At 40.2% G+C, this 25,294-nt stretch overlaps 2 protein-coding genes across 2 annotated transcripts in view; both read right to left on the bottom strand.

Moving 5' to 3' along the window:
- Window positions 1-142: 142 nt before the first annotated feature.
- Window positions 143-4,868, bottom strand: ccdc112 (coiled-coil domain containing 112). The gene is made up of 14 exons (XM_087170647.1): window positions 4,824-4,868; window positions 4,227-4,360; window positions 3,529-3,650; window positions 3,311-3,400; window positions 3,068-3,143; window positions 2,651-2,771; window positions 2,222-2,338; window positions 1,915-2,052; window positions 1,637-1,758; window positions 1,396-1,519; window positions 1,077-1,244; window positions 743-841; window positions 489-607; window positions 143-368 (listed from the first exon to the last, which is right to left on the bottom strand). Exons 1-14 carry the CDS (start codon window positions 4,866-4,868, stop codon window positions 338-340), a joined length of 1,506 nt encoding a protein of 501 aa, XP_087026773.1. The 3' UTR covers window positions 143-337.
- Window positions 4,869-18,732: 13,864 nt separating this feature from the next.
- The window catches only part of fem1c (fem-1 homolog c), an 8,854-nt gene continuing 2,292 nt past the window's right edge, over window positions 18,733-25,294 (bottom strand). The window contains exons 2-6 of the mRNA XM_023394962.2: window positions 22,967-23,136; window positions 22,656-22,844; window positions 21,722-22,233; window positions 21,048-21,224; window positions 18,733-20,775 (exon numbers count right to left, since the gene is read on the bottom strand). Of these exons, the coding sequence (XP_023250730.1) occupies window positions 20,511-20,775; window positions 21,048-21,224; window positions 21,722-22,233; window positions 22,656-22,844; window positions 22,967-23,136 (1,313 nt within the window). The 3' untranslated portion in view covers window positions 18,733-20,510. The remainder of the gene's footprint in view (window positions 20,776-21,047; window positions 21,225-21,721; window positions 22,234-22,655; window positions 22,845-22,966; window positions 23,137-25,294) is intronic.

Raw genomic sequence — 25,294 nt, 5'->3', positions numbered from 1 at the left:
TCACCTCTACTAGTATATATTGAGTAAAAGCAAAGCATCATATTTTATAAGCTGTTCATATGATTTGTAAGCAAAATAACGAGTAAATAAGTTAGTAGATATGAGTAAATGTTACATTCCACCACTGGATATCAGAAGTTGTAAAATTTACACAAAAGCTTTTATTTAAAATGAAACAGTTTTGTAAATACATAGACTGTACAAAACCATCAATCAGCTGCACACAGCACACACAAATAAAGCACAATCTGGTGATGGGGTCCATGTGAGTACATTTTCATTTAATCTAATTTCTGACACATTTCTGATTGTTCGGTTTGGCCTCCACTGTTGCTCCTCACAGGCCTTCTCTCCAAGTGGGAACAGCTCTGCAATCAAATAACAGATGATTTCAGTGATTCAGGAAGCAATCACCTAATATTACCCCCAAACAGTCCTTAATATAAAAGCCTGACCCTGTGACAATTCAAAAACAATGTCAATCAGACCTGTGAAACATCTGTAGAACGGGCCCTCCTCCTGAAGGACCAATGTATTTCATTCGCTCCTCCCATCCTTTAGTGGGACGGGTAAGCCTGGAAGGGTCTCTGCTGACGTGACCATCCACCTGAGTGACGAACAAATAAACATCAACCTTTTTCTTAAATCCACAACCCTGTTTATTAAAGATTTGAAAGACATTTTTTGGGACCTTGGGAGACCTTGTCATGTGTGTCTTACTTGTTCGCTGTATAACTCTTACCTTCTCCTTCAATTTAGCAGCAATTCTTCTCTGTCTTTCCTCTTCCTCTTTTTCCCTCAGCTGTTTCTCCTGAAGCTTTGCCTCCACTTTGTGAAGATCCTGTAGAAAAGCAGAGACAAACTTTGTATTTTACACAGCATTCACATCCCTAAAATACATCACATCATATCCTCACATAACAAAAACCATGCTCTAACACCTGATGTCAGAGTGACGACAGCCCATGTGTAAACTTCCTGTTTAACAACTGCTATCTAGTCAAAAAGCCTGGCCCTTGAAGGTGGTGGCACCAGGCACTCTGGGATGATGCTTCTGTGACCCTCAGACTTCGTACCCTTTCATTAAAGTGTTTGATGCCCTTTGCAGCCTCCCTTCTCCTCTCATCCATCTCCCTCTGTTCCTCTTCTCTCCTCCTCTTCCCCTGTTCCTCCTCCTCCTCTCTCCTCAGTCGTAGCTGCTCCTCAATGGTCAGCTTCACTTCCAGCTGGCGCCGACGCTCTTCCTGATAAACAGAAATCATTTTGATTGGTAAAGTTAATATCTGTTGAGGACACAAGTAAGCATACAAGTAAGTACATACCAATACAGAGTAACTATCTCTGATGATAAATAACCACAGCTACATGACTTTTCACACACAAATGCAAAAGCACCTTTGCCCGCCTCCTCTTTTTTATCTCCTCAGCCAGTCTCTGCTCCTCTTCCTGTTCTTCTTTCCTTCTCTTCTCTTCCTTCCACTCATCCAGTCGCTGTGCCGCCTTTCTCCTCTCCTCAGTCCTAAAACAGAAGAAGGTAGAACATAACAGCAAATAAAGTGCATTTAGCGATGGAATTAATGCATGCCCTACTTTGTCTTTCTGTCTTTTATTCTGTCCTGTTCAACTTCTGACTCACCTGTTTTGCTGGGCCTCGCTCTTGGCCTCCCTCTCCCTCCTTTCTGCCTCTTCTGCCTCCTCCTGACTCTGTATCCTGATCTGGAGTTCATGATGCTTGCTGGCCTTCCACCGCTGAATAGCCTGGATATGGTATCAAGACAAGTACCACAAAATAATATTTAGAAGACAGCGCCACAACCTCTTGAAAATAAAAGCTCTTTCTGATCTCTTGGCTATGTCATGTTTATATAGAATAAATACGGTTCTAATCAAGGTTAATGTGCCTAAGTTCTCTACCTCTCTCTTTCTATCCTGCAGATAGATCAGCTCCTGGTGCCAATCCTCATGTTGCTCTATCTCCTCCAGTGATTTACCAGGCAGGTAAAGTTTTGCCTCTTTCCTGTAGGCTGGTAGCCCACTGTGCTTTGTCCAGACCTGTTAATCAAACAGATTAAAGTAAGCCAGACAAGAATCTTGAAGCAGTCAACGTTTGGCCTGGCATCCGCTGAAGTCGCCTGAAGCAAAACATTGTGGAAGGCGACTGGAAAACAAGAATTTCCATTACAACACAAGTTATTGAGACAGAATGACAATATTATCTTACTTTAAGGAAGGCTTGGTGGTCATATTGGTCCCAGCCACCATAAGGGCCTCCTGTCTTCTGCAGGAAAGCCTCCAGTGCTCTGACCTCTGCAGGGAGGTCTCTGTCTGGGGGTTTGGGCTTATGGAAAAGATAACTCTATGAATGAAGTGCTGAGTAAGTCAGAATTATAAACGAATTTTAAAAAAAAGTCACCAGGAACAAGATGAATCATTTTCTGATGACTTCTGCTGTCTTCCATATTGTGAAAGACATTATTATGAAATATTAAGAAAGTGTTTGTGTTTTTGACATGTCTGAGCTAAAAAGCAACAACATCTTGTAATATTTATTTCTCACACCCTAATCATAGGATTCTACACATCCTCTTTTCATTGCATGAATGATGGACAACAGAGAAAATAAAGAGGAGGATAATAAAGAGACACTGACCCTAACAGTGGGAGTTGTGGGTAATTTGGGGTCTGATTTGAGGCTCCAGTTTTCAATCTTCTTCTCATAAGCAGTGATCTCCTGTCTGCATGTCCTCTCCTCCTTCAGTAGTTCCTCAAAGCTGCGAGGAACAGAGAAACGCAAAGGACAATTATTCACAATATTTTTATTACAGTGCATGTAATTATTCCTTATATAGAGCATTGCCATAAACACAAGCTCTTGTTTGTTTATAGTCACCTGTAATTGCTTGGTTATAACAGCATGTGCACCATTGTACTTTTTTAACTTGTTGTTTATTTGTTAATATTATAAGGTAAAAATATTATTTATTGAAGGGCATTACACCACATTACATTTTTTTCCCTGATGAATAAGTTTAGCTTAGTTCTTATTTGTTTTAGTGTACCCTGTTACCATGAGTGCTGCGCCTCTTTTAGGGTGTTGATTGAGATTTCCACCTCTGACATTATTTCTTTCAGTCTTTCAATCACTGAAAACACAAGCAGAAATGCAAAAACAAATGATTAAAAAAAATCACAGCAGTTTGACTAAACAGTGCATTAAATTACAATAACATCTGGTATGTGCATAGAGGAGAATGGTGAAATTACTGTCAACAATAATATGCCTAATAAGATCTTCCCTGATATTACTTACACTCAGGAGTTGGTTTCACATCTTTTAGCTGTCTCTGAAACTTCCTCACGCCATTATGAATCTTCACCAGTTGATTCTGAAGAGTCATCTCTAAAGGCAGAAAAAACTCAGATTATTACTTCATTCATATTTATTTAAGGTTTGTCTCTATTTAATGACGCAACGTACATGTGAGATGGACAGGGAACATGATGTGTGTGACACAAATAAAGACTTACTGTCTACATTTCTCTCTTCCTCCAGCACTTTCTCGTACTCTTCAAGTTCTCCGCACACATCTGTCCAGCCATTCTTTCTGCAATGAACAGTCAGCGTCCTCTCCTTCTCCAACTTTTCAATCCTGTTAAGACGGGAGAAGAGCTAAATGGGTGTATTGCATCATTGACCAGTGAAGACATATTGATATTAAGGTCTGAAGTCTTCAGAAAGTTCAAGGATGGATTTTATATATCTACTATATAGTTTTCAACTTATTACTATATTAAACTGGAAGGTAACAGTATAACATGGGTTTTGTTTGTCTCATCTACAGTAATAGTGACTCAGCAGCACCAGATCAGTGCTTGCTATTGTCCAGCCTATATGAGAGAATTATCTCACTCCTTATACAACAAAATGTTGGTGAAACAATTGCGATTGAAAATTACATACAAACACAGATGAAACACAGGGCTGGATGAAACACAAACACCATATAATGAATAGGATTACATATGATTATATCATATAATCATATGTATCTATTCATTAGTGCTGCAGTAAATACCTACATTTTTTGAAGCTGTGGTAATGTTGGATTTCATTTCGTATTATAGGGTGTTCCTGTCATTTTGTCATCCCACTGTATCTCTGCAGTGAAACTTAAGTGACTGAAAATTCCTAGTTAAATGTGAAATAAGGAAGTCGTTTCACTTACTGCCTCCTGTTCTTCTCTGCTTCCCTGAGAAACTGTGCAGCTTCCTGTCTGACCAGCCTGAGGTCCACATTGTCACTGCTGACCGGGGATGATGTGCAAGGCTGCTGCACACTGCTGGAGTTTCTGGCATCTCCCTGCTCAGATTCATTTAGTGAAAGCAAAGCACAAAAGCTGACCAAGAAAGCAATATATAACAACAACAACAACAACAACAACAACAACTGCGTGTGTCTATCATACAGCCCTCCGTCAATGGTCAATAACCCACAGCGCTATGGGTAACCAAGTAACACACAAGGTACCCATTATCGGACAGGTTGCTGGTGTGGGTAGCCTTATCAAATATCTTACAAAATAATTTCACTAATTGATAACGATTTGATTACATCGTGTCAGTGGCAGTTAGCGTATGCTAATCAAAACCATAAAGTTAGCAAAAGGCTTCACTCTGCTATAATTGTAAATAATAAGCTAACGAACGCAAGCTCGTCAGTTTATCCGACAATTTAAATCATTTATTGACAATTAAAATGTTGTCGACTGACTAATATAGACTATAATTTTTTTTTTATATCAAATGCAGTAAATTGTACCTACCGAACAGGTTGTATCAGCGCACCGTGCGGTTGCTAGGGACGCCATGTTTAAGTGAATCTGTAAACAAAATAAACTTTATTTAAACAGACAGAGCAGCAGTTGGTCATTCCCGCCAGCAGAGGGCGCTGGTATTACATACGCTCCTGTCAGGACCGGATGATCAGGCTTCATGATGGGAGACAAACCCCCTGTTTACCCCCATTATTTTTTCTATGCCCTCAGAAAGAAAAACCAGCACTCTGGAGCTGGCTAGCTGATTTATCAATTAGATGACTGATAGAAGATCAATTGGCAACAGTTTGGTTTTAAAAGTATGAAATATTAAAATTCACTTCTTAAATGTTCTCACTATTTTCTGACATTTTATACAGAGTAATCAATCAATTATTAAAGACAATAATTATCAGATGTACTGATAATCATAATAATCATAATCAATAACTGATGGCTGCAGCCTTACATATCTCCTATGATGGAATAATATCATTTTGCCTTAGGTTCTCTGGGTGTGGATTACTTGACATATAGAAAAAATTTAATAAAGCACAACTTTACAACAAATGAGCTCAATATAACCTAAAAGTTAAAGTCTTAAAACTAGTGTCCCTCCAGACAAAGCCACAAAACTGAAGATGGAAGAGCTGTTAATTGTTGATATTGTACTTCAAGAGGTACAAATTTTAAACAAATATTAATTAATCAAATTATGTAGACCCAAATGATATGAAGTAAACCTGCAACTTTGTGTGAATTGCCAACTTTGATCAAGAAAAGTGCGACACTGAAGTAGGGTTTTAGGGTTATCTTCTTAACTTATAACTGATCTGTAAAGCATAAGACATTATTATACATCCTCTATAAATGGTGCTGCATAAGAAAGTGGAACACTTTTGATAAATGGTTTTGTGACAATGGGATTGATAGTACTGTATGATTTAAGACGTTTCTACTTGGAAACAATATTTGATATACTTTCTGTAACTGTGTGCCTGAGGTACAGAAACATTTGACTGTATCCTGCTTCAGCTAGATGGTTAGAGTTACCTACACATCTCGCTCTCTCAAATAACTGCCTATCTTGTCTACCGAGGCCTTGGTTATTTCTGTAACAGCCTTTTTATGATGCCCAGCAGCTATAATTATTATGAGAGCTGGCCAAGTGACAGTCAGAGAGAAAAAAGGGAGAGAGTAAAGAGACAGTGAGAGGGAGTATAAATAGAAACCTGAATCCATTATTGAGTGCAGATATTGGGGATGGTCTTTCCCATGGGTGCAGAGGCAGAGTTGTCATCGCAACATAAATAGCAACCGCTCTCTTTAATGAAGAGTGTTACAATTTCCTGTCTCCGTCCTCAGCCAAGGGACTCACTTAATTTGATAAATGAGACAATCATATGAACTATCAGCTGGTTGGCATAACAGATCAGAGAAACATGCTGCTACAAAGTACAGCATTTCCAGACCAGACGGGGTATATTTCAGTACAAAAATGTGAATGTCAAAGATCGGCGATGTTTTATTCTGGCTCTAAAATAGAATGAAATTCGCTCCATTGTTAAGGAAAATTCTTTTGAAATCCCTACGTCCTTGGGGATTGAAACACTTGACTTATGTCTTATGACATCTCGTTTGAGAGAGGTCGAAAAGGAAGAAAGCAAAAAAGCAAAGTATGTCCAAAAAAGAAAGAAAAATAAAGCGGTGGATAGAGTTTGCTCAGTTGTCATCATGTGACCTAAATGAACAGGTGGAATAGGTAAAAGACTGGATAACTACTTTATGTACTGCTGTGTAGCTCAGTGTATGATACATGATAATTTAGTTGTGGATTAGAATTTGTATGTGAACGTATTCTGTTACTTTTCCCCACACAATAAAATCTGAGCAAACTCTATCCCCTGAGGAAGATCTCAAGACACAGAATAAAGCTCTGTGAATAACTAACTTAGCCTTTTCTAATCTAATAATAGATGTAGGTCTTTTTTGACAATTTTCTCTCACACAGTGTTTCCCTCACAGTTTATTTCTGAACTGGCCTTTCATGCAGTTATTAAAAATTGAGTAGAATCAAGGCATCGTTGAACAGAGGAGTCCAATGTAGAAGATCCGATACAGGCAAGAGGGAAAGTATGAGAGAAAGAAACACATGACCTTTGACCTCTTCTTAGGAGCTAATAAGCTGTTTTGAAATGTTATGAGACATGATCCCAGTAAACTGAGAGGTCAGTTTTGCATTCATGGATGGTGGAAGACTGAGCTTCCTCCCATGCCGGTTCTTTGAATTAGACATGTTTATTTATGACATCTGCCACTGTGTTTATTTATGTATGTGTGTGAGTGTGTGTGTGTGTGTGTGTGTGTGTGTGTGTGTCAACCTGCGGGCTATTACTACATGGGAGTGTTTTCAGTAAACATGCCTGCTTTGATAAGGGTTAACTATGTGGACAAACACAAGCGCACACAGACAACATGCACAGACGTAAATGCATACCTGCAGAGACACACAACACTCACACACTCACCCCAGACACTCACACACACTTTGTTCTGACACCTGACTAGTGCTGTAATTGCAGATGGTGTGACGAACACGATCTGGCTGTGCCCTGCACATGTCGCACATGTTGGACTCAGACAGCACAACTGCACATGTATTTGTGTGTGTGTGTGTGTGTGTGTGTGTGTGTGTGTGTGTGTGTACATATCAGTAAATTACTTGAGCAGTGTGTGGTAAAGAGCTTGGGGAAGTTAGGGGGAAAGTGATCAGTCTAATTGCTTTTCCTGCTGTTCTTCTGATTTGTGCTGCTCTCTTCACACACATCAACATTTCTCCAAATGTATCTTTACATGTCTGGTGTAACTCATATGTTTAGCTGATTTAATGTGTGTACTTATATGTTGTGGTGGGAAAGGGGTCTTGATTAGACTTTGCTTCTTTTTCATGGGTTGTCAGGCAGGAAAGGTTCGTACGGACTGAACTAGAAAGAAATTGCAAAGTTTGAACAGACTGCCATGAATTTTTGGCACAGAGACCTTGATGGTCCCCAGAGTTTGAATCCTGATTACCTCTGTGATCCTCTGACCTTTCATCCAACACCACCGGCAGGTCACGGTTTCCACTTGTCCAGCACTTCAGCTCATAGAGGATAGTTTGAAATGAGTTGTATTATTAATGTGCACATCTATTGCAACTATTCGGGAGTTTAAATGGATGTACCTTTCTTAAAATGTTGATTTTGTGGTACTTGTATGTTTGAGTTGCAGCCCTAGAAACCATTTTAAAATTTAAACACGAGTAGTTTTCAAACGTGTTTAATCATCAATGTAGAAAAAGCACAATAGTTTAAAATTTTAGGACTTTCTGAAAACACATTCACATTTGATAAAAAACAAAAAAAAATGCTTATATAATTAACCAGCTGATGCTGAAGCTTTAATGTGAAACGTACTTTATTGCTTAAAAACTTCATCTAAAGTACAGATCATTGAATTATCGACCTAAAGAGAGAGCTATGACAGTGCTTCCAATATTTTGAACCTAAATTAGCAGATGCTTGAGAGGATCAACGGACCTGAATGTCACTCTTGTATGAGTGAGCTAAACTGAGAGCCGGTCACACCTCCAGTCATATGACACTGATTTGGTTGATTTGATCAGGAAGGCTATACATTCTGCTTATCATGGAAAACCCAACAAATCTGCCACCACTTTGTAGCTCAGCAGCTCTCTGTTTACTGTTATATCACTATATATTATATATATTATAATACATATATATATATACTATTTATATTATCCTCCATTAAAGTGATGCTCTTATCTGGAGTGCCTCACATATCCACTGTGACATAAGTTCTTATACTTTACCCCCACACTCACTCCACATGGTGATCTGCACCACCGTCCTCATATGACCTGCTGAGAGAGCGTCACGTGTTCTTACTCTGCTGCTTCGAAGCTGTGCTGGAGTTTTCCATCATATCACATTGTCTTTCTTCAGTCTTTGACTTTGCTCAGTTGTCAGAGAAGAGATGTTATACCAGGACAACTACTTTTACAGTGAATCAAGCCTCCTGAGTCTATTTCCTTCTCTCACAGTGAATGAACAGCCACAGGAATGTAACTGTCTCCAAATCAGCCTGAACAAATTCAGGAGGTGAAGCAATGTCATGTGAAAGTGTTTGTCAGCCCAAAATATCCCAGTACAGTACATCATCTTCACTGCCTTCCCGTTGGCATGGTAAAACATATTACCGTAAAATGTGATGGCATCTGTTGAATAGTGATCAGCAGCTGTGGCCCTGGCTCCTTTGTGTGGGTTTTTCTACAGGTTGATTAAGCATTAACAAAAGGACAGTGAATGAGAGGGCACACAGAGCCTGGAGCTTCACAGCGACCACAGTTAACATTATGCCTTTCTTTGTATTTGTGTGTGTGTGTGTGTGTGTGTGTGTGTGTGGGTGAGAGAGAGAAAGTGCTAAAGTTACCGTCAGGATCTGTGGGGGCTAAGAGAGGAGTTGATCACAGATGTGAGACTCAGGGTTCACCCCACTGCTGGTGAGACAAAGTTCACCTCTTAATGACGCTTCTACACAGAGGGAAAGAAGGAGACTATGCTGTGACTTTTATCTTTACATTTTGAATTTAAAAACCCCATCGTCGCTTTTATGTGCCTTTGAACTCAACTACTGCCAGTGGCCTTTGGAAGTTTGTGCCGTTCCATGCCTAAAGGATTTTTCATGCCTTAAGGATTTATGAGGTGCCTACACATCAGCCACAGAGATACCAGGTTCAATATAAAAAGCATTGTGAAGTGCTCTGACTGACAGGAGCTTTGAACGGCAAACTGGGATTTGTACTTTCACTCTGGCATGTGGGCAGATCAGCTCTTGTTTATTCCCCTCCCTTTGCCACGCCAGTGATTTTCGCCCCGGCTCTCTGTTCCCTGTGAAGGAGCGACAGAAAACAAACTCAAGCAAACATACACAATGCTGTGATTAAGTGCACCGCCCTTGATAATTGTAAAAACGTGTGAGACGGAAGATTTAACACTGTGACCTATTTGTCGTCAAGCTTGATTCCTTCACGGACTGCAACTTTCTTTCTTCTCTTTTTCATTTCAAACAGGAGGGAAGCAGACGTAAAGACTCAATGACTGAGTACTGTGCACAGATTTACAAAATAAGTACAAAATAGTTCTGTTTTAACCCTAAATAATCTCAGAATCTAAAGACTGGGAGCATTTTTTACTCTTTACATAGATTGATAGATACTACCAGCACCTACTTAACCCACAATGCACAATGCGAGCTGCTTGCCTCAAACAAGAATGAGGAGCGGCCGATAGAGGTGTGGTAACCTCACTTCTTTCTAACTCCACACCTCCAGAAAACCCTTATACAGCTTCTTCACATTTGTGATAATACTGACCTGTAAACAGACTGTGGCACAATATGTGTCCATCTGTGTTTGCATATAGGTAAAAATATGGAATAAAGAACACAGAGAGCTAAATTAAGAAAAGAGAGAGAGGGAGAGAGAAACAAATATTAGATACAGATGATACCTGACTTTAAAGGTTTAAAGTCAGGTATCATCCGTATCAGTGTGATCATGAGTAATGGACACGAGCAGGTTGGAGCATCTAGTTTATCCTGTGGACACTGGATCTGTCTCTGTCAGCTCAGGACCAGAACAAACACTGTCGTCGCTCGTTGTGTAAATTATCAGCTGCTGATAGGAGCCAGGACAGACAGAGAAACTGTGTGTCACTCAACACTCTCACTAAGGTTAGGGGTTAGGATGAATGTAAGTCTATAAAATGTCCTCTGAAGTGATGGAAACACACCTGTGTGGAGGCATAACACACAGGCAATACTAGATGATACTAGACAGGGCACAGAGAAGAGAAGAGAAGAGAAGAACCTGGTTTAATGAGTTATGAAATTTCAATAAGCTTTGACAAAAATCTGCATTATATATTCACACATTTGTTGCAGTGCTGCAGTTCTGGCCATAACTGCTCTTTTATCTGCAACACTTTGCGCCCACATACCCAGGTCTGTGTTTGATTCAGCGCTGCAGAGCCACAGTGAAACACTGATGAAGGTACAGTACATGGTGATTAGATGGAGAAGGAGGCACCTTGTGGAAATCATGCATTCTCAGAAGAACGCAGGCGGGCCTGATGAGTCAGTGTTGTTTTGTGGCAGATGGTTTGGCATTGGCAACAAATGTGGGCACAGCGAAACATTAAAAATGATCAAGAGGAATTGTTTGGTGTACAAGGCACATTTTAAACAAGAGAAAATGAAAGCATTTGTATCCTGGTCAAGTATGAAACATATTCCTCAAAACCTGAATGCATTTCATTAGAAAGAAAAGTAAAGCGTCTTAATTAAAGTAAGAAAATATCAAATACGAACAAATATGGACGATGACATTGTTTTGGCAACTCAAGATTTTATTATTTACCAGAGATAAAAACTTCAACGTGAGCTTTTAGTGCAGCTAAAGATAAGTCATCATGATAAGACACTAGCGCAGACTTTGATATTTATTTTATCACAGTTGCTGATTCATTCCTCTTACCAAACCTGCCAAACAGCAGTGATGTGCAGTAAAGAGTAATAAACCTGCTTCCTGTATGTGCAGTTTAATTGCAATGATTTTAAGTCTTTTGTCGCCATATCTCCACAACCTTGACCAGTCTTAACCCGTCTACAGAAACTACTGAAGTTAAACAGTTTACTGAGGAAGCGATCTCATTGCAATGACAGTCTATGTAAAATAACTTATGCAAACAAAATTATGATTTACAAACGAAACTCATGTTACATTTGTTACATGTTACACAAAGACTCTGCACAAAATTTAACACCAATAACCTGAAGCTTATTTCAGCATCTTGACAGAACTACTTGGGACAGATTAAGATCACAGTTTACACAGTTTTTAGGAAATGTGCCTTATGTAAATTCTCAAGGCGTTAGCGAGGGAAAAAACACCCTTTAAATGGGACTTTCAGTAAGGCTCAGTTTACATAAAGCCTGAGCTTTCATAGCCATAGATACTAGCATTTGTGTGAGAGTGAGGATGTACAGTAGATGTACAGTAAAGTCAGAGACATGACATGATATGGGTGATAAAGATAGTTTGTGGTTTCCATCAACTTCGGTTCTCAATATCAAAGTGAAAGCATCGAGTTTCACACACTGTAAATGAGCAGTGCCTGGTTTCTGGATGGGAAAATTCCTGGTTAATCTGTGTGTAAAACGGTCACTGTTGCTGCTGCCAACTGTCACCGACTTGCAGCGACACTTTAAGTTACAGGATGCCCACTCCTGCGTATGTTCGTGTCCTGACCGCCACTAGCATCAGCTGCCTCGGTTAGCCTAAGTGCCCCATGTAGCTACAGAGCATGAGAACAAGACAGAAACAGATCCATCCTTATTTATTATCTCCTGAGCAGACTGATGTATCTTTAGTAGACAGGTGGTGACGTGCTCTTGATTTGCGTTCATCAGTATGAAAACTATCCTGGCACCCTGACGCAGGGGAGGTGTTAACGATTGAGCTCTTTGTCTGTTGGTTTTCCAAGAAATTGTCTCAGCATAGGTTATAATATTGTTACATTTAACATTTTAAATACCCTGAAAACATATTTTCTCAAACAGATTCTTACTATGAGTGATGGGATCTTTATGAACACAAAGTGCCACAAAAAGTCAAAGTTTTTGTTTGTGAATCAGGGCTACTGTAAAATTAGGGCAACTGAGCAAACTCAAGTGCACTAGAACAATATATGGTGCTTTTACTGGAAACAGTTTAAGATAGACCTTTAAAGGCACACCATGTGACAGCAACAACCCCGGTTTGATTCCAGTATCCCAACCATCTTTGTTGCTCCACAATTTCTGTCTGTGTCAGCTCTACAATAAAGTGATAAAAAAGAAAGAAAAGAATATGAAAAATGTTTTTTAAAAAAGGAGCAAGTTGTATAAACTTTGTATAAACTTTCTTCAAATGATTCCTCAAGTGTCTGAATCGTATTCCTACTGATTCTATACTGTAAAGTCATTAGCTTGAGTGGCTGTCAAATCCACAGTCAAGAGGATCTGACTGTGTGTGTGTGTGTGTGTGTGTGTGTTGTTGTTGTTTGCATATATGTGTGTTGAATTTGTGTATTTGTTGTTATAATCACTGCCATGCCAGTTAATTCTCTCTCTATTTTTGTGACTGTTGTTTCGACAGCTGACTCTAAGTGGAAAGTCTTGGTGCCAGTGTACATGGAGAGCAGCAATCCCTCTTTCTCTCTTGTGCGCACACACACACACACACACACACACACACACACACACACAACTGATGAGTTATCTGTTGTGTGTGCTTGAGCGTGTGTGCTTGTGAGGCAGAGAGGGAGCGAGCGAGAGAGAGAGAGAGAGAGAGACTGCGGTGTCCAGTCCAGACCAGTATCAGATTCAGACCACAGTGATCCCCATGTTAATACCCTGCCTATCTATTTTAGCCGCGGGGGCTCTTATGTAATCGGTCACGTTCTCCAAACACCACTTTCTCAGTCGCCACCTTCTCATTTTACATTCAGCAGGTGCTTCTCTCATCCGTAGCGATGCTCCGTCAGAGTGTCAGAGTAAACAAGAAAACAAAGAGCGGCACTGTGGCGCATCAGTGCAGAGGACAAATCTATCTCCATTTAAAACTAAAAATGACAATGTTGATGTAGTTTTTACTGTCCCAGGGTTGAAGCAGTATCCAAAACAAAGCACAGACTATGAGTGCAGCACATATTCACAAGGAACTCGCAGAAATGTATTTGAACTCTGGAGTGTTGGACAAACTGGGTTTTCTTGTGGGTGGCAGAGTGGTTTGTTCGAAATAGGACAGTAGTCCACAGCAAACAGCGCCGAAATGTCTGGTTTTAAGGATATAAGGAGGCTCACAGGCTCTGTGATATATGGGATTCATTGTTTTGCCCAACCAATGGAAAGCCCAATTTTTTATTTTGCAGTTTTATAAAACTGAGAAAATCCTTGCATTGGAGAAGCTAGACCCAGATAATACACTACTATTTAAGCGTTTTTCTCCAATCAAAGATTTAACATCCAAAGGGGATTCATTTGTTTCATTGACAAATAATGTCAATGATAGTGTGTGAGAAATTGAATGATTGTATAAAAACACAAAATCAAGAATAAAATTTGTGGCCCTACATTTTGCAGCACTTGATGCTTTTAAAAATGTCAGTACTGGAAGACATACTGTTCTCTCTGACAAGAAAATTCATAATGAAAATTGGTGAAAGTAACTTGATCATGTATCTGGACAAATATACTGTATATAAGATCAAATATATCTTTATTTTCATATATCATTCAAAAATATTTTCATCAAATCTCTTATTTTCCCTATCGTGTTCTTGTAAAAGGGCACATTGAAAAATTCATCTTGTTTTGATTTGTTGCTCGTTGTAAAAGTGAAGATGGGTGTTAACAATCTGTTGAGTTGTGAGCTAATTAATTCATCCATAAAGAGAAGCAAAAAATCTGAATGTTTTATAGCAGACAGCAGTTTCTCCTGCTGCCGTGGTGACCAAGGACAGAGACAGAGGAAGACAGAGAAAAGGAGAAAAGATGGACAGTGAGGAGGTGCAGACAGATAAAGGTAGAGACAGGAAATAGACAAAGTAATAAAAACATTACTGGAGACAATAGGCCTAATTTTCTTATTCATCATTTGTTACTGTGCTATTGGGAATGTGCCTCTGCATTATTCTACTTGTCTGTCACGTTAGTAAAAGCTCACTGAAGTCGAGTGACACGGATTGAGTGGCACATGGAGGCAGACGGAGGCACGGGGAAAGGAGAGGTGTCTGGTGACGGAGGCGAGTTCACCTGCAGGTATTCAGAGACGGAGGAGCTTGTTTAATGTAGGGCAGCTTTCCAACAGGGCATTATTCAGCCCTAAATATAGACAGGACAGAAGTAGGCTGAGCTAACAGCACTGCCAAAAGGCCACGAAAATAAGCCATAACATGAAGCCTTGTGTACAGTGGGTGGAGGCTGTGTCAGATATGTTTCCATATATTGTTTAGAGACTCAGGTTTAAAGGAGCTATATGTAAGTTTTGCCATAGCTATATAGCCAAGGTTAGCAATAACTGTTGCTTACCTACCAGTCTAGAACAAATGTGACTTAATTTCTTTACTCACCAAGAGCTGCGTCCAGCGGTTGAAAGCAACCTCTTGTTTTGCTTCTATTTTCTTACACTTCTTTTCTTGTAGGTACTGAAGCTAGCATGCTAACCAGCTAGCCCCGGCTCCGTTGGACTGTCTCATTGCTTTCTGATACCGTATCACTGTAGCGTCCAGTCTGTCCTGAAGTAGCTGCTGCTGCTGCTGCTGCGTTTTATAATCTCTTGTCTTGTAAACGCAACACTGGCTGAAGCTTTTGGCAAGACTTGTGAGTAAACAGCTATTAAAGCTAACATTAGCTATATAGCAATAGCAAAACTTACAAATAGCTCCTTTAAGGCGTTCACTCATACACCCTCTTGTTTTGTTAACTTTAGTTGCTCATTGTTTATGTACATAACCATTTTTTTCTTTTAAATATTTTGTTTTTTCTATTTTCTGAACTCATAAAAACCCAGTCTGTAGAGAAGTAGCAAAGTGCCACAAACTGACCTTGTACACACAAACAAGCATTGTTATTGCACCAAATAAATAAATATTTCATATGATCTAACAAATATATATTCCTTAAGCATTCACAGACAAAATGAATGCTCTGTATGTTTTCCTACACAGTGACCTTTCTTACATTTGGTTTGGGGATGGTGGTGCTGCATTAAAGATCAGTGCAAATCAAATCCGCTGTTGCTGGAGTCTCTGAGAAACATCATGTTATTTTCTGTAGTGGTCTGAAACACATCATCAGCTTAATACCATATTTATAACAAATTCTATTCTATTCTGAAAATAGGAAATGTTTAATATTGTATTAATGTGATAAATGAAAATACATCTTAAATGATCACATTCTTTAAAAGTATATCTAAAAACAATACATTAAAAACACTGTAAGAGACGGGGGATCCACATAAGTCAAGCGGGTATCTTCCAAAGTTACAACAATTTTATTATGAAATTATCCCTTTTTGCTTTCACAGACAGCTACAGCAGGCAGATAGAAATAGAAAGAGGAAATTTAGAACTAAAATGAAGAACTTGAAGACATCCACTCGATCTGACAACTCAGGCTGTTGAAGCCTTGTATTATACAGAACGAGGGCTGTGGATTTTGTCCCCCCATCACTTACACAGAAATTGCTATAAGAGAGGATCTCTTCATGGTCAGTATGGACATGATCAACAGCTATCATGACTATGTGTCTTTTTTAATGTATATAACAACATGTCAGTGTTGTTTTTGAGACAGGCTTCAAAAACTGTAAATCTATCCTTTAAGTATGTTTCTAGGCTTTTTAAAAGGATCCATTACAGAACATTAGGGTTTATTAAAGCATGTACTTCTGTGTTTGCACTTCTGGCCTCAGTATGATGTCCAAGATATCCTGTCTATCTAATGGGAGTTGGTAGGGAGTCTGTATCTTGCTCAAAGACTTCAGCAAAGTGGATTCTCACCAACTTCATAGTTTGGACTTCACGGGCAACCCTCTGACTCACTGCACCCTCTCCCTGCTGGGCTGACAAAGGATTTTTCAAGAAAATCTGGCTTTTATGCTCACAGTCTTCCTCATGTGGCACAGAGCTCATTTCACCAGTCCTCCTTTCCCTCTCTGCACTCCTTTTAATCTCTCCCTCGTTCTGTCAACATCTAGTACGACACCGAGAGGAGGGCAATGTTAACCTAAGTGCCAGCTTAAGTGGGGCTGTGCCACATGAACAGTCACATTTTTTTTTACACTGTTCTGTGACAAGCCTCGACTTGTTCCAGGTAGTGAGACCCAGAAACACCTATAGCATATACCAAACCACCTTCAATGAGAGATGTTAACATTCCTGCCTGATGAGATCCGGGTTAACCGAGCTTACAGTAAGACAACAGAGATAAGAGGCTGGAAAGAAAGAAGTTATAGAAATGTGGCTGAAGTCAGATTGATTTTCTAACTGATATAGTTCCCAGTTGTATGTCAGTCCTCATGCTAGGTAAAAATAAATAACCATGTGTCCTCTTTGACTTCATAATATCTGAGCTATTTTTAGCACAGGGTGTGGTGGAGTTATGATAAAGCAAAATAGCACAGTTCAATGACACTCCTCAGAGTGGCCCTGCCAGTAAACCACATCAACTTGTTGTTGTTTATCTGTTTCCACCTTGTTTTCTCAGGTCAGATTAACCCTTGGTCCAGATCTAAGACCACTTTTAGTCCTGTTTCTGTTGTGTAAGAGCAACAGAGTACAGTACGGTTTCAAATGGCTGCATGTTGTAGATTCTTATTAGAGAGTGCTGGTTTGAGAAAATTTCCCAGAACTAACAGACTCCTTATTTTAAGATCTCAAAATGGACTGTGGATTGTGCTGTTGTGACACTTGTAAATGCTGAAAAACATCTACCCAAACCTGCTCAGTCCTGCCTCAGCTGCCCAGTGCACACACACACACACACACACACACATATACCTACAGTGATCGTGACTCATGGAGAAATTCCCACTCTCCACTTTGCTAGCGATCCTGGCAGTGACTCATCAGAGAACATTCAGGATAGGTGCGACATTCTGGGACTGACTGCTGCCACTGTTCGACCGGACGAAACAGGTGGCGAGAGCCTCACTGTGAGACAGGAAGTGGGAGTAAAGAACCTAAGTCATCTTTGCACTTGAATTTGTTTATGATCAAGACTTATTTCCATTGTCACTTTTATATAGTGTAATAAAAGTGTAATCAAGACTGTGTGTCTTGTGTTTTTAGCTAAGGTTACTTTTACAGGAGTAAAGAGAACATTTCATTGATAGACATTTGATGCAGTATTAGGTTTATGTGAGATTCGCTCAGCGTGGCTTGATGCGGTTTAAAGGTTCTTGGACAACAATGGAGGTCTATGGCACAGAGGAATGAGCCGCTGCTTTAGTGGCTTTAGGCAATATTTTTTAGTAGTTTCAATTAATTGTTGGCTTGCCTAATCCATGAATCATTTTATCTTTACTGTGTGTGATGCCAGATTTGACAAGAACATATTGATTATGTATCAGTTAATGTACCAAATGGAACGCTGGGATCTGTTCTTTCTTACAATACAGCCCAAAAGCAAACATATGGTTTATATATGGTTATTTCCTATGACTGAATGGGTAAATAATGCCAATCCATCTCTCAAGTCAAAAAACAGTCCAAGCTCTCTGCAGAGACCCCACTCAGCCACTGTTGTTTTCTTTTATTGCTTCAAGCAACAAGTATTGAACAAACAAGCCATAAATCAGCAGGTTTTAATTTGCGACAGTTCTCAGAAGCGACTGGATGCTCAACATTAGTGAGCCCTCTTGCAATGTCAAAGGTTTCTCTGGAGACATTCCAGTCCAGAGAGGTCCTCCGTGCACCCGCTCCCAGTTCAAGTATCTGGAATGTGTCCACCGCTCAGTGACTCTGCAGTAAAAGCAGCAGGAGTGTGGACCTCAGGGAATCGGCAAAACCAACTGGTTGAAAGTTAACGTTAATCTCATGTTTGGATACCTTTGTATTAATTTTAGTCAAGATTGAAAGCAGCCTTTTTTCTCTATGAAATGCCATTTTCCTGGTGGGAAGGAGACATCATTTAGACCATGTGGAAATGGTCCAATTAAAACTGAAATGTAGACACCCACGTGCTGCCAAAGGACCTTACACAAAATTTCCATCAGCAAAGCTTGAAAAAAAGACTTTTGGACAAGACAACAAGTGCAACATGGGTTTATTGTCAAACTGGTTATTAAGACATGAACTTGATTAATGCCATATCAAATCTTAAACTCCGCTGTAGTAAAGTGCAGATTCAAATCAAGTTGCCCTGGGAGTCCTCATACATTTTCTATGTCTGGTTTTCAACTGTCAGGTTAAATAGACTGCAATATGAAATCCTATGAATTATGAAAAGCCCTTTTTTTCAACCCACACATCTAAAGCTAATGTGCAAACAAGATAATTCACAAAGCTTTACTAAACATGTCCTCCCACTCATTTGTGTCTTAAGTTCTCATAGAATTGGACAACCGTTGTACAAATGAGCAGAACTATCCAAGCTCTAGTCTAGTTTGGTGTCTAGGAGTTGTCATGAAAGGTTTACTGCAGTGATTGGTTGGTCGATATGCTGCTGCTGCTGCACATGCACAGTGGGCCAATGTTGGTAACCTACCCAGACTTTTCTTTTTGATCAAGATTATTAAAACAACAATGGCATTTAAAGGTCGGCCATGTATGAACGTTAAGAGGTCACTTCTGTGTACAAGCCTGCACACTCCAGCGGTTGTAGACAGTTTGGCCGCGTGGTTTCTAGTGGCAGTCATGTGCATTATGGAATCTCCATGAGTGCCACTTCACCAAACCTCCTGTCCTCAAAAATTTGTGTAAGCTCAAAAACACTCTGCATACAAGAGACATATCATGTGGCACTCACAATCACTCTTCACACATACAGACATACACAATCCAAATCATTCACCCTTGCAACAATCAGTTCAATGGTTTTGTACCCCCCCCTCCTTCTTTGAGTGAAGGACGGGGATACTGAAGGAAACGGCAGCAATGAGGTAAACACAAAAATTCATGAGAGATATTGCACAGACAAGTGCCGGCACAGAATACAACAGTCTCTCTTTCCAACAGCCTAGCCTGTGCATAGGAAGAATAAAGCACTTATGGTGTTTACACACATTTAACCCTTCTCATAAAGCTTTGTTATACACTGAAGTGGGAACGACAAATGAGTCTAGAAGCCACAGCACTTGGCAGATATCCAGATTTGCATGACAATAACTAAATGTATTGTAAAGGTACAAAAAAAATTAACCCAATGATGACTGAGGAAGGGTCCATGACTGTTGGCAACAGTGATGGGACAAACTAAAAAAAAAAAAAAACTAAAAAAAAACCTGAAGTCCCAGCATATGTAGAAACACCTCAATCCTTGCTTTGAGAGGAGAGAAACAGGCAAAGTTGAGGCTGGGTTGGAGCCAGCATGGAGAAAAATCTCTCAAGTTTCATTCAATAAATAGCATTGTGGAATATGCAAAAAAAAGAAAAAAAAAAAAAATCCATGTTTTCTAAAGCAAAAATACGTAAACCCTTTTCTCAGTTCATCCACAAATACAACTGTGTTTGTCCATGTTGCAAACCACTCCAAATGCATCCCCAGAGATCGGGCTGGGACCAGTCAGAGCTCTGGCTTCATGAAATAGCAAACAGAGGAAGAAAACGTTCATTCATTCCTCCATTTACTCCAATCATTTTTCAGAACATCCTGGTAGAATAAGGACATTTTTGTGCACAAGACTCATCAAGTTCATACTCTCCAAATAGTTTAAATTTGCAAACCTAACCCACAAAATTTTGTCTTTCAACACCTTGTGGGTCAGGTGTTGAATCATAATGCTTCTCCAGTCTGTCCAGTCCACTCAATGTAATCACAACCCCTTCTCTTTTCATCCATCCATTCCCCTCTACTACTTCACGATCATTATCTGTGGAGCAAGACAAAGGCCTCTAGTTTCTCAGGGATGTTTCCCCGGTAGTCGAGGCCGTGCTTGACGATAGCCCTGGCGGCTAGGCACTGCAGCGTTGTGTGGTTTATGGGCTGGATGACATTCCTGGCCAGCTCCTTCTCGTCCAGGAGGTCGCAGGCCGTTTGTTGGAAGGCGTTGGTGCTGTCAAAGTGAGTCCCGCAGGATATCAGCAGGTTCATGATGTCAGGGTGACCATTGGTTGCAGCTATGTGGAGGGGGCTGGAGGGGGGATTGATAATAGATGCTTAGAGTACACAGCATATGTCATTATAGACGGGTCTGGTCTGACATTTTCATTATAGCATGCATCCTTCCTTTTCATTTCCCTTCTCAGTATACAGCCAGCAGAAATACACTGATTCTTCAACTACTTTCTACTACTATGTTTCTTTATTATCATTTATGATAAATGCAAGTAAAAATGAAAAACCCAAAAAGTGAATGGAACAGAGCAGGTGAAACATGAACAGAATGAAAAACAATCAACAGACCTGTTGTCATCTTCATCTCGGCAGTTAACATCTGCTCCACACTCAAGAAGAATGGAAGCGACTATGAGGGAGGGGAACTTGCAGACGGGATAGCGACCCACACAGGTGGTGTTGCGGTCGACTGCCAGGTGTAGTGGACTGTAGCCGTTCTTGCCGCACGGCTGGAGCTTCAGGAATCTGAGGATGTGGAAAGATGTCAACTTATTAGTCACGAAATAGCAACAAGGTGACAATGAACCACAAACATCATGGTAACAGCATTGCGCGAATATGAGACAATTTGCAGGCTGAAAGTGACGAATTCATGTTTGGTTTAACTATGACACAGGTTATATGAGACAGTCATCTTTATGTACATGATTCATTGACAAATTCACAAAAAGCCTGTGGTAGACATGAAATTGTTTAGTTCAACTGACACCCTCTTTTTTTGAGAGAGGACTGTAAATGTGAGACCCCAGCTCGTACAAGTTCACATTTCCAAAAACTCAAAAATCAGTCACAAAACATTTTCTCCATCATCACAACTTCCATACCTTGTACTGCACACATGCACACTTTCATAGATAGATGGTCTTCATGAACATATAAATATTACTGGAGGTCACATTCAATACATTTTTCTCACTAAAGACAAATTGTTGCCAATATAAGTACTTTACACAGTAACACACCTATAGATGGTTTCCTTCTTGAAGTGGTCCTGCTCTGCAGTACATGGCACCTTCTCTAAAAGGCAAATGAGGTGCAGGATGATTGACAGGGCCTTGCTGAGCTGGGCAGGGTCAGGAGGCATCGGTCCATTTTGTTTGACCGCCCGCTCAATCTCCAATACGCTCTTGGACAGGATCCCCATCAAGTCCTCAAATGACACCGATGTCCCCAGGAGCCCCTTGGCCCTATCTTGTAGCATGAAGGAGAAAAGCTCAGCAAACGACAGCAGGCTAGAGGCCGTCATAGGGCTGAGGGGGTCCAGGTTGCTCTGCTGCATGTCGAGTGCATACTTCCACAGATTGATGCAGCGCTCAAAGTTCCCAGAGTCAGCATAAACAGCACCTCGGTAACGGATGTAGTAAGATGTGTCTGGATGTTGTGGGCCGAGGATTCTCTCACGGATGAGCAAAGCCTGCATGCGCATCTCATCTGGGTCAGATATCAGCCCATCCAGCTCTTCTCCATTTGTTACCTTGGAACAAGATTTAAAGGAGACGTTTGAAATTTCCCATGCACATGCAATGAAGTCAAGCCAACAAAACATACATATGAATTGGAACTGCTGCAGTAAGTGCTCTGAGTAACATGATCATTTTCAGTTTTGTTAGTGCCTGAAAACCATTTTTGCAAAGTAAGCAGGCTCTTAAACGCCCATTTTTCTTTGTTCTATCCCATCACAGCAAATGCACAGTTTTGCAGCCTGTCTCTCCAATGCTAAAGAGTGTGACTTTCAAGGTTTATCGCACAGTGAAATTAAATGCAGTCACTTTGCTAAAGTCTGTACTTTCTTCACCAAAATCTGACTAACTCAGCAATAATAAAACCTATTTCAAGAGCATTAAAATGCAGTATGGAACCACTTCAGGATGGTGCTAGATGAAAGGACAAACTCACCTCCCTGGCATAGTCGTATGCCATGATCAGCTGCTTGGGTTCCGGTTTATGGACAATGTTGTTACTGTCCGTGTACCTGAGGTCCATGGCTCTCTTCCAGTATTTTAAAGCTCCAAGCAGATCTCTCTTCTTGTCCACAAACGTGGCTCCCAAGAGCTCAAGGGCATCGATGCGTTCCATGTGGCTTGTCTGCAGAGGAAAAAAAAATTTCATTTTTCCAAGTTAAATATTCTATCGATTCTAAACAACATAGCCATAGCTGACATGCATCTACGGAGACAAACTCATTTGTAAATGACAGTAAGCCTGACCTGCTGGTGCGTTGTCAGGTAGTCTACTATGTTAGTGTGGCCTGTGACGCTGGCAGAAAGAAGGGGTGTCATGCCGTAGCCATCCTGCTCCATGGACGCTCCATACTGAAGCAACATTCGCATGATCTCTAGACTTCCTGACTCTGCACAGTCATGAAGTGCTGTGTTGCCTGTGAACAGAGAGAACACGCATCTTATCACCAAGGGTACAGATTGTCAATTACATTTCATGAAAACACAAGGACAGTGTCACCACCCAGATGCTTAGCAGGGGTTGTACGTATATAATCAAGGAAAGTGTATTTGTACAATCTTTCTTTAATATAATTTGACAAAAATTTACTTTGTTAACAAGTTGATTCTTGACAATTTTTGACAACCTCTCTGCTACATGTGAACATATTCAAAATATAGATCAGCTGATACCAGGATTATTGTGGATGCTGCCACTGAGCCACTTGTCTGTTGCGCTCATTTCCACCCAATCTTTAGCCTTTCAGGTGAAAGGCGTCATGGTCACAGTGTGGCCTTGTAATTCCCAACACCGCTCTCATTCATACAGAAATCACAGGTCAGGCCATCTTTAGCGTTAGCATATCTTCTCGAGTAAGCCTTGTGAGGAGAAGCTTTCCAGCTCAGCTCCTGCAAACCAGGGGCCATGTAGTGCAAAAAAAAAGATTGACAATCATTTCTAAATTGAAAAATCTGTTTCCTCCGCACACAGTCCGTGACTCGTTTGATTTTCACTTGATAGGTGTGTCACATAGGTGAAACAAGGCATGGCTTCACTTATGAAACCTAGCCAGGTGCCGCATTGATTTAAGACAATGAAGTATTTTTAGCAGCTATCAAAATATAAAAAGGAGTGCATTTTGAGTTGAAACATGTATTCATGTTCTGATAATTCCTGACTGAGAACTCTGTGCTGATGATGAATACAATCCTTGTCTGAGTGGAAAGACTGAAGGGATATTTTTTCAGCGAGCCCAAATTCACTATTACCATGTTTACTCAAGACTGAAACTTTTTTTTTTTTTTTTTTTTAAATTTAAATTTAAATACAGCACCTCCAAATATAACCCCAAATGTTAGATTTGTGTAACAGGGTTCCTTTCACAGTGTGCATACATGTTTCCCACGATATCTTTTCAGTGTTAAAGCAACAACACTGTGCTTCCAGACAAAGCACTGTGAGTTACACTTTAGTATGTAGTATAACAACAAATAGCTAATGAACATGTGGAATTGTAAAGTGTGGTGTATCATTTGTAAAATGAATACAAACGTCTACAGATAAAATACTTTTACCAACTTGAAAGAAAGGTTTGCATGACAAGGATAGGCAAGACGAGCTTGGCCCTCAGTCCTTGGAAGCCAGAGTTAATTATCAACAAAAGCACTGTCCTGCTTTACCTGTCGATTTCTTTTTAATGCAACGCTTTTGTGTAATGCTGCTTCGCCTTCGCTTGCTTCTAACCTGACCACTCACTGTACACGGAGGCTAATCCATATTCAAGCAGACAAGACCAAACAGGGTTAGTCAGGGATTAACCATTATTTATACGCTTCGATTTCTGCCAAAACTAACACCGGTCAGATTCCTTTTTATCATCCAAGCCAACTGTTGGGGCAGAAATTTCTGGGAGCAGTAGTGCTGCAGCTTTTCCACTAGTTAATTAAAGACAAACATTTTTTCTGCAATGTTAACCCATCTTGCCATTGATGTTATGGCTCTGGATAGCTAAATGCTTTCAAATTGATGATGTGATGTGATTGTGATTACACAGTCAGTTTTATGAGGTGTAAGAAATGTGTTTACTTTTGTTTATCTGGATGATACCTCCACTAAGAACTAAAAACGATAATCCAGGAATTTAAAAATCCTTCCCGGGGATTACTCTGAAGACTCATTATGTGCCTCCAAAACAGAATACAGATTTTGGGCTACTTTAAGCTCAAGAGAGGAGGGCACCTCAAAAATAGGTGTTGTACTGAAGGAATTTAATAAAGTGACAAGTGTTGGTTCATCTAGGGAGGCAGACAGCTGGCCCCAGCTTTTTTAAGCTGTTCACTCAGCTGTGATTGTTTGCCTACCTCCATCAAAACAATGTCCATTGTTTCTGGAAATCTGCCACTTCATGTCTAATACTACACACCTTGTCCTTCCTGTTGGTTCAGCTGTTATGAGAAAAGCAATATTATAAAAAGAATAAAAAAGGGCTGGAAAGAGCTTTCCCTCTAAATTTTTACCCGTAATGCCGTCAAAATTGATTGCAGGCACATGCATTGGTTTGTGCACAAGAGAGCACCTGCCTCCTGCTCCTCTAC

Source organism: Seriola lalandi, unplaced genomic scaffold, assembly GCF_002814215.2.
Source record: "Seriola lalandi dorsalis isolate HSWRI2012SDOR001 ecotype SW California unplaced genomic scaffold, Sedor1 jcf7180002054955, whole genome shotgun sequence".
Taxonomy (NCBI): Eukaryota; Metazoa; Chordata; class Actinopteri; order Carangiformes; family Carangidae; genus Seriola; species Seriola lalandi.
This window is presented reverse-complemented; position numbering and strand designations above follow the sequence as displayed.